The sequence below is a fragment of the Dipodomys merriami genome, unplaced genomic scaffold (assembly GCF_024711535.1).
Source record: "Dipodomys merriami isolate MVZ:Mamm:240054 unplaced genomic scaffold, mDipMer1.0.p SCAF_146, whole genome shotgun sequence".
Lineage (NCBI taxonomy): Eukaryota > Metazoa > Chordata > Mammalia > Rodentia > Heteromyidae > Dipodomys > Dipodomys merriami.
Window position 1 is genome coordinate 2,414,971 of NW_027202782.1, and position 9,741 is coordinate 2,424,711.

At 53.1% G+C, this 9,741-nt stretch overlaps 1 protein-coding gene across 1 annotated transcript in view; it reads left to right on the forward strand.

Moving 5' to 3' along the window:
- The window catches only part of Gli2 (GLI family zinc finger 2), a 234,985-nt gene extending 225,520 nt beyond the window's left edge, over positions 1-9,465 (forward strand). Inside the window, exons 12-14 of the mRNA XM_070021879.1 lie at positions 1,965-2,243; positions 3,667-4,003; positions 5,270-9,465. Of these exons, the coding sequence (XP_069877980.1) occupies positions 1,965-2,243; positions 3,667-4,003; positions 5,270-7,719 (3,066 nt within the window). The 3' untranslated portion in view covers positions 7,720-9,465. The remainder of the gene's footprint in view (positions 1-1,964; positions 2,244-3,666; positions 4,004-5,269) is intronic.
- Positions 9,466-9,741: the final 276 nt, after the last annotated feature.

Consider the following 9,741-nt stretch of genomic DNA (forward strand, 5'->3'; position numbering starts at 1 on the left):
ATGAGGATTCTGACATTCAGAGAAGTGAAGTAACTCCCCAGTGCCAGACAGCATGAAGTGGTGCTCTGTTTAGGACCTAGGAGTCCCATTCTGAAAACATCATGGTACCTGTGTCACTCACAAGCTAGGGTCCAGCTGCAGAACAGCAGCCTGCTCCTGAGGATCAAGTGGCTAGTGGTGACCTTTCCAGCCACTAGTGCTGTCTGGGCCTGGTGAGGCCATTGGCTCCCTATTAATGGACCAAAGCAGCCTATGTCACCAGTGCCCCCAAGGCTCTGCTGTTAGGGTGCCTGCCAGTGAGTATAAAGCATCAGAAACTGAATTTGAGGGGCTGGGGAGGTGGCTCAGTGGTAGAGCGCTTGCCTTGCATGCCTGAGACCCTGGGTTCGATTCCTCAGCACCACATAAAGTGGCGCTGTGGCTCAAGCAGTAGAGCGCTAGCCTTGAGCTGAAGAGCTGAGGGACAGTGCCCAGGCCCAGAGTTCAGGCCCCACGACCGGACCCAAAAATGAAAGGAAAGAAAGAAAGAAAGAAAGAAAGAAAGAAAGAAAGAAAGAAAGAAAGAAAGAAAGAAAGAAAGAAAGAAAGAAAGAAAGAAAGAAAGAAAGAAAGAAAGAAAGAAAGAAAGAAAGAAAGAAAGAAAGAAACTGAATTCGAGACTTGGTCTCAGATTTAAAAAATGATAATAAAGAATTTTTTCTTGGCTCAGAGCAGCCTGTGTCTCCCCAAAGCCAGAACCAGAGGAAAATGGACAGGAACCCGTGCAGCCTCTCCCCATTCCCATTCCCAGTCCAGCCACAGAATCACTGTTACTCAGGCAGACTTTGCAAAGAGCATTTCTAACAGTTTAGATACTGTGTGGGCCCCAAAGGACTTTGCTCCAATGCTAATCAGCAGGTACAAGAATGTTCAAAGGAGCCAGGTACTAGTGGCTCATGCCTGTAATCCTAGCTACTCAGTAAGCTGAGATCTGAGGGTCACAGTTCAAAGCCAGCTGGAGCAGGAAAAGTTCATGAAATTCTTATCTCCAATTAACCACCGAAATGCTAGAAGAAGAACTATAGCTCAAGTGGTAGAGTGCTAGCCTTGAGTGAAAAAGCTCAGAGACAGTGCTCAAGCCCTGAGTTCAAGCCCTAGTACTGGCAGAAAGAAACAAAGATAGAAAGGAAGGGAGGGAGGAGGACTGGGAGGGAAGATAAAAGGAAGGAAAGGAGGGAAGGAGGGAGGAAGGAAGGAGAATTCTTTTCAAAGGCTCTGAAGTCCTCAGGGTCTCCCTAAGTTAGAGCCAGCCTTGGAGGCTATGTGTGTGAATGTGTGTATGAACATGTATAGGTATGAAGATGTGTATTCATCTGTGTGTATGTATGTATGCATACATAAAGATGTGAGGAAGTGGGGGGGCATTGTACCTATAGATATGTGCAGAGGGGTGAGTGTACCTGTTTGTAAGCATAGATAAGCATGTGTAGGTTAGATGTATGTGTATAGGGGCATGAGTGTCTGTGGATGTGAGTGGGATAAGATCCCAGGGTCCCATGTTTTTATCTTGTTACCAGGTCACAGTAATAAGTGTGTTTGCCTCCTGACCCTGTCTTTTCTCATCAGAGAAATAGGAGGGAGAGGGGTGTAGTTACTGGTGCTCTCTTGAGATATAATCAACTCAGATACTGGCTTTCAGTGCTAGAAATTCTGGAAGGCATGGTCTTTCTGACCCATGCCACCCTTTCTGACCCATGCTACCGGCTTCCTGGGCAAGAGCTCCCTTGACCATATATCTGACTTGCATGGAAACATGGTCTGCACTGGCTATGGTTACAACAGAGCACCTGCCAGCTGGGCCAGCAAGGTGTGCAGGGGATGTGGGATGGCTTCTGGAGGACAGGGGGGGTGGGCGGGGGGGTGTATATTCTTGACATTTGCCCTTGGGTCTCTGTCAGTAAACACATGCCTGATTCTCTTTCCAGAAACCCTACATCTGCAAGATCCCAGGCTGCACCAAGAGGTACACAGACCCCAGCTCCCTCCGGAAGCACGTGAAAACGGTCCATGGCCCAGATGCTCACGTCACCAAGAAGCAGCGCAATGACGTGCACCTCCGTGCCCCACTACTCAAGGAGAATGGGGACGAGGCCAGCGCGGAGCCCGGCGGCCGTGGGTCTGAGGACAATGCTGAGGCCAGTAGCACCAGCCAGGCCGTGGAGGACTGTCTACATGTCAAAGCCATCAAGACAGAGAGCTCCGGGGTAAGCATTGCTGGCCAGCCCAGCTAGCAGAGGGCGATTCTGTAGCTCTACCCAGGGTCCAGAACCTCAGCCCCAGCTGCGGGTCTGTTCTAGGGCCCTTCTTCTAAGGATGAGATGATCCCCCTCCCCACTCCAACTCAGTTTTTCTCTCTTTACCTCATTGGGCCTTACATGGCACCTCTTGTCTGAGTTCTTTTCTCTGACCCAGCTTCTACTGGTCAGCTGTGGCGAGGTTGGGGGGGGGACTCCCCCCTACATGTTGATCTGCCCATGCAAGGTGTCCTCTGCGTGTCTACCTTTCTAACCAGCACTCAAGTGTCCCTATGGGTCCCCACCCTCTGTCCTGTCCCTATGTCCTCCGCCCTCTGCCTATGCTCTTTGTGTTCTAACCACCTGTTCTTTGTTTCCACCTCTTTTTCCCAACTGTACCTCCCCTAAGGATAGACGGTACTGAGGTGAGCGGAAGGTGGGTAGGGGGGTGAGGGTGGGCTTGGTGAGTGAGGGGGGCCGAGATGCTTGGGGGAGACTGGCCCATCACTGAAGGCATCCAGGCCTGGGACCATGGGTCTGGAGTGTCAGTGATAAGGCACTGCAGGTAGGCCTATGGAAACAAAGACTAGAAGTTGTGGGGAGCAGTGGAAACAAAGCTGCAGAGGGGCCTAGCAGGAGGGGACTGTGAGTCTAAACTGTAGGAGAGAGGCAGACCAACCCACAAAGGAACTTGAAGATCAAGCAGAGGGAAGAGGATTGTAAGCAAGGCCTAGAAGATCCTTGTCTCCCTGGTGCTTGTGCCTTCATGGGGAAACACTTCATGTGTGCCCCAAGGTGCTACATCCCTGATGAGCATCATCGAGGCTCAGCTCTCAGGCCACAGAAGCTCTAGCCCAGGTTCTATGGCATTGATGATTATACATATGTACTGTCTACAACCTGTTCCACTCCACTCCAGCCCTCAGAAAGGGATGATTTGGAGTGGCCATTCAGTGGCGGGGGGAGGGGGAGGTATCTATATCTCACACCCCCTGCCTGATCAACCTTTCCCTGCCTAATTAGCTGCCTCTAATGTTGAGAGCCCTCTGCCCCATAGAAGGCACCAAGTTAGCAGGTCTCTGTTGTTTTTCATGGTGGACTCATCACAGTTTGTTGGGAATGAGAGTCTTCTCTTCAGGCTGTACTGGGTATGTTCCAGGTGTCAGGCACAGGGGAGGCAGGTCAGCTCCGTCTCCTAGTTGAGAAGGGAAGTGACCTGACCATCTCACACAGACAGATGGTGATGGTTTGCAAGCTCGTCTTCCAAATAGCTTCCTTCCTTCACCAGTGCCCCCTGCTCAAGCATGCAGAGCCCAGGAGGTTGCGGGGTAGACAAAGGAGCAAGTGTCATCTAACACACTCTGAGCCTGTGTCTTCTCCCTCACCCCTGTAGCTGTGTCAGTCCAGCCCCGGAGCCCAATCATCCTGCAGCAGTGAGCCCTCTCCTCTGGGCAGTGTCCCCAACAATGACAGTGGCGTGGAGATGCCGGGGCCCGGGCCCGGGAGCTTGGGAGACCTGACAGCGCTGGATGACACCTCACCAGGGGGCGACCCCCCAGCCCTGGCTGCCCCCTCCGCTGGTGGCCTGCAGCTACGCAAACACATGACCACTATGCACCGGTTCGAGCAGCTCAAGAGGGAGAAACTCAAGTCACTCAAGGATTCCTGCTCGTGGGCCGGCCCGGCTCCACACACCCGGAACACCAAGCTGCCTCCCCTCCCAGCAAGTGGTAAGTAGAAACCCAGAGCCTTCAGGCTGGGGTAGGAAAGAGCTTGAGGCTGTACCAGCTGGTCAACTCCCACCAGGCATCTCATTGGCTGTCCACAATGAGAAAGCTCTTCTGTGCAAGTTCATTACACAGTGGCCTATCCAGATCAAGGGCAGGTGTAAGTCAGCCTAATCTTGAGTGGCTCTGAAGCCCACACTCTTCCAACTGTACCATAGTACAGATGGATGCTCACACCATCATTCCCATCCTTGTCTGGCCACTCAGTCATTTGATGAGCAAAGGCCACGGGGAGGACACCTACTTCATCCTGGTTCCAAGAGAGCCCATGTTCAGAAGACTGGGCCTCCAGAGTCCCACTCTACTGCAGAATAAATCCAGTAGCACCAAAGACAGAGCTAGGGGCAGAGCTATGAAGAGGAAGAGCTGGGAAAGAGCAAAGAGGCTTCATGGAGATGGTAGGCACTGTGTTTAGCCAGCACTTTGAGATAGAAGGTGTCTTCAGCAAGCATCTCTTGAGTGCTGCGTGTACAGTGCTGAGTACTGGATACCTGGTCCCCAGGCTGCCCTCCACGGACCAGTAGCCATAGGGTAGACATTGATGCTCCATCTTGAAGAGAACATGTTGCCCTCCTCACTTGAAGGACTACTGGTCAGGTAGCCTTGAACTCAGCCCCACTATGGTGTCTCCTTGGTTGAAGGCAGCCAAGGTTATTCTCAGGTGGCCACATCCAGTGACTGACCACCAGAGAAATGTGAGGGATTCAACTGGGGGCAGTCCTGAGATCTCTGAGATCAGCTGGGGCTCACTGCTGCTTTGCCTGTTCTGTGGCCTAGCTTTTCTTCCACAGCTGTGAACCCAGTGTGCTTATTAAACTCCATCTCAGGGGACCCAGCTAGTAGCCCCAGACTGAGAGATGCAGGATATAAGGTCTGAGCCCTCCTGGGCCACTCACCCCCTCCCATTAATAACCCAGTCCTACTGCTAGCTAGAGAAACTGAGGGTCCAAGTAATGAGAACTCAGGGCCAAACCTGTAGTGATGAAGCTAAGATCAACCAGTCAGTGAAGAAGCGAAGAGTAGTCATCAGCCTCCTGACTTCCACTTACCCACCCTTGGTAATGGGTGCCTTTTCTTCACTTTCTATCCTTTCCTTCCCTTCTTGCACTCAGAACTGATGAGACTCAACCCCAACAGCCTTTGCTTGGTCAAAAAGCACAGAATAGGACCCTCGTCTTTGATACTAACCTTTGTGTTCCGCCCCCCTAGGTTCTGTCCTGGAAAACTTCAGTGGCACCGTGGATGGCGGGCCAGCAGGGCTGCTGCCCAATCCTCGACTGTCCCAGCTGTCTGCCAGCGAGGTGACCATGCTCAGCCAGCTGCAAGAGCGTCGGGACAGCTCCACCAGCACTGTCAGCTCAGCCTACACAGTGAGCCGCCGCTCCTCAGGCATCTCCCCGTACTTCTCCAGCCGCCGATCCAGCGAGGCCTCACCCCTGGGCGCCAGCCGTCCACACAACGCCAGCTCAGCTGATTCCTACGACCCCATCTCCACGGATGCCTCACGACGCTCCAGTGAGGCCAGCCAGTGCAGCGGAGGCAGCTCCGGGATGCTCAACCTCACACCAGCCCAGCAGTACAGCCTGCGCGCCAAGTACGCAGCGGCCACCGGGGGACCACCGCCCACGCCGCTGCCAGGCCTGGAGCGCATGAGTCTGCGGACCAGGCTGGCCATGCTGGATGTACCCGATCGCACGCTGCCCAGCATCTACCCGCACTCACTGGGCCCGCGGCGTGGCAGTGATGGGCCTGCCTACGGCCATAGCCACATTGGGGCTGCGCCTGCATTCCCCCATGAAGCGCCAGGAGGCGGTGCCCGGCGTGCCAGTGACCCAGTGCGACGCTCCGAGGCCCTGACCCTGCCGCGGGTGCAGCGATTCCACAGCGCCCACAATGTGAACCCGGGTCCACTGCCCCCCTGCAGCACCGAGAGGAGGGGGCTCCGCCTACAGGGTCACCCAAGCACCAACAGCAGCCTGATCCACAGCTCCTACTCTCCCAGGCCACCCAGCATCAGCGAGAATGTGGTGATGGAGGCCATGGCTGCAGGAGTGGACAGCACAGGGCCTGAGTCTGGCCTGGGGCTGGCAGAGGATGATCTGGTGTTGCCTGATGATGTGGTACAGTACATCAAAGCACACACCAGCAGCACTGTGGATGAGAGCACACGGCAGGTGTACCCCACCCAAAGCTTCCCGGAGAACCCCAAGCTGCCCAGCCCAGGGCTGCACGGCCACCGCAGGCTAGCAGCTGCCGACTCCAACGTGGGTCCCTCTGTCCCTAGCATGGAAGGCTGCCAGCTGGGCTATGGGGCATCCTCTAGCCTGAATAAAAACAACATGCCCGTGCAGTGGAACGAGGTGAGCTCAGGTACGATGGATGCCATGCCCAACCAGGTAAAGCCTCCGCCCTTTCCTCAGGGCAACCTGGCTGTGGTGCAGCAGAAGGCTGCCTTTGGCCAGTACCCAAGCTACAGTCCACAAGGCCTGCAGCTGAGTCCTGGGAGCCTGGACAGCACCCAGCCACACCTTCAGCTCCCCAGTGGAGCTTCTTCAGCCCCCAGAGTGAATTACATGCAGCAGCAGCTGCGCCAGCCAGCCACAGGTGGCCAAGGCCTCAGCCTGAGCTCAGCCGTGAGCCCTCAGACCAACTACAGCCAAGCCCACCCCCAGCTCAGCCCCAGTGGGACCCTGAACCAGTTTCCCCCATCCTGCAACAACATGGGGGCCAAGCCAGCCCACCTGGGGCTCCCTCAGCAAATGGAGGTTGCCTCCAACCCAACCATGATGGGCGGTCACCACCAGGAACTGGGAGTTCCAAATTCTGCCCTGGCTGGGGTGCCACCACCTCACCCAGCCCAGAGCTATCCACAGCAAAGCCATCACTTGGCAGCTACTCCGAGTCAGGAAGGCTACCGCCAGGGCCTTCTGCCTTCCCACCAGCCTGGCTTCATGGAGCCACAGCAAGGCATGATGGGAGCAGCTCCATCTAGCTTCGGTTTAGTACAACCCCGGCCACCCCTTGAGCCTAGCCCTGCAGGCCGCCACCGTGGGGTACGTGCTGGGCAGCAACAAATGGCCTATGCCAGGGCCAGTGGGCATGCCATGGTCACCACATCTGCCAACCAGGAGACAGCAGAGGCTGTACCCAAGGGTGCAGTGGGCACCATGGGACCACTACCCCCTCAGCCACCCCCTCAGGACAGAGGTGGGGCACAGGACCACAACACACTCTACTATTATGGCCAGATTCACATGTATGAACAAAATGGAGGACTAGAGAACCACGGAGGCTGCCCAGCCCCTCAGCCCCAACCCCCACAGCCACAAGCCTGCCCAGACAACATCCAGCCGCAGCCCTTACCCTCACCAGGGGTCAACCAGGTGTCCAGCACCGTGGACTCCCAGCTCCTGGAGGCCCCTCAGATTGACTTTGATGCCATCATGGATGATGGTGATCACTCAAGTTTGTTCTCCGGTGCGCTGAGCCCCAGCCTTCTACACAACCTCTCCCAGAATTCTTCGCGCCTCACCACCCCTCGGAACTCCCTGACCTTGCCCTCCATCCCCTCAGGCATCAGTAACATGGCCGTTGGCGACATGAGCTCCATGCTTAGCAGTCTGGCTGAGGAGAACAAGTTCCTGAACATGATGACCTAAGGTCCGATCCCTGGTGCAGAGCAGACCCTGGGGGATTGTGGCCTCCTGGAAGGATAAGATCTCATCCATTCATCTTTTTCCTAAAATAAAGTATTAAGTAGGCCTGAAGGATCTTTGCCAATGGCTGGTTCAGACTGCAGATGTTTTAAGAGAAGTTTTGTGGGCATCCTCTCTGGTCTTTTGGACTACTTTTCAGAATACTAAAAGTCTCAACAGGAAAGGAAAAGAAGGAATGAGAAACTGATTTACACAGTGCTTGCCAGCCTTGGGTGTTTATGGGGCCACTCAGCTTTGGCTTCTTTGCCTCTGTCATTTGGCTAATGAGAGATTATGTTGGCCAAGGGCTTTTCAACTACATGTGGAAAGAGGGTAGGGGAGCCACATTTGGGTTGGAAACTGAAACCATAATGGATATTCTGTGCCAAGAAGATGGGCTTGTTGTTCTGCCACCTGTAAGGAAATGGAATTGCCAGCTGCCAGGATTCTCCTATAAAACTTGAGTCTTGAGGTTCCTACAGTCTCTTGCCATGAAGAATAGGGAATAACATTCCACGTGGGTGCTGCAGAAGTACTATACTAATGCCAGGTTTAGGATAGTTGGCATCTCCATCCTTTAAGCATAGTTTAGGACTGGCAAATTGCCCAGATATATTATGAATGAATAAAATATGTAAGTTGCACCCAGTAAAAGGAAATAAATAAAAAGTGTACTACCTGGGACAAGCCCAGAAGCTACCTGGGCCTCTCCTGACCATGTTTACAGTGTTCCTGCATGGACAATGTAGCTGTTCCTGAAAAGAAACTTTCTAAATACCTCTGGCTGCTGGCATTGCTCCGGGTGAAGGATTGGCTGAGGCCTCTGGAGGTGAGATGGCACCTGGGCCCAGCCTTAGGCCACCCCAGAGGCTTTCCAGTAGGAAGAGGAAGTCGCATGTTTACTGTTTTTCCAATCTTGTTTTTCCAAAGCAGTCTGCCCATCTTACCATGAAATCTACAGCCCTGTCCAGGCTCCTGCAGGCCATGCTGGGCTGCTAGTGACAGCCCAATAGTGCACACCAAGCCAGAAATGCAGCCAGGGCTGATACCCTGACCTCTGCTCTTCTCCTTGATTATTTTCAGAGAACGATGTGTGTGCATGATGTTTAGGGTAGGGATGGGAGGGTGGAGAGGTCGGCTCTTAGAGTCTGAGGAATTATTACTCAGTTTCCTTGTTCAATGTGGCCAAGCCCCAAATGGAAATGTAGTTTGGAACTGGCTCCAAGAATATTTTTTTTCTGAATGTCCAGTAGGGTGAAGCAATGCGGCTTCTCCATCACATATATACAGATATCAGATGTGTTCCTTAGGATGAATTTGTAGCAACTTTGCCAGACCAACCACACTGCTCAGATGGAGCTTCATTCTGACTGTGACCTTGGCTTTAGGGAGGAACTTTGAAGCAAAGTCTGGAGACAGGATCCAAACCTGCTCATCTAGCCCCTTCCAGTGCATCAGACTCCTTGTTAAGGTCCAGAGCCAAGGCCAACTCCAAATGACAACTCTGGGACTGGGCCATGGGCTGTGGCTCCATGGTGGTATTAGCTTGCTTCCTAAGACTGCACTTGCCATTCCCTTGCCTGTATATATTTTGTGCAGATAACATCTTCCCTGAATATACTGTAGGTGACTTGTCCAGCCAAATTTATATTGCCAAAAAAACATTTTTAGCTTTTTTTCTACATGCTATGAATTGAGATGACATGCTCAACTTGTAAATAAGTCCTTTTTGTACATTAAAAAAGTAATTTTTTCATAATTTATCTTGTCTATCTGCTTCTCCCTTGACAGTGGTTAATGAGAATCCTTGCCGTAAATTTGGTGCATTTGAACGGAAATTAGGCTGTATTTTTTTCTCCACAGTGTCAAAATTGACTACCCCGCCTCAACCAAGAAATGTTTAATGCAGAAGCATTTACTGGCTGTTTGTTTCTTGTCAGTCTGGGGAGGGGGAGTCAGGGTTTGACATTTTGCAGTGAATCTCTG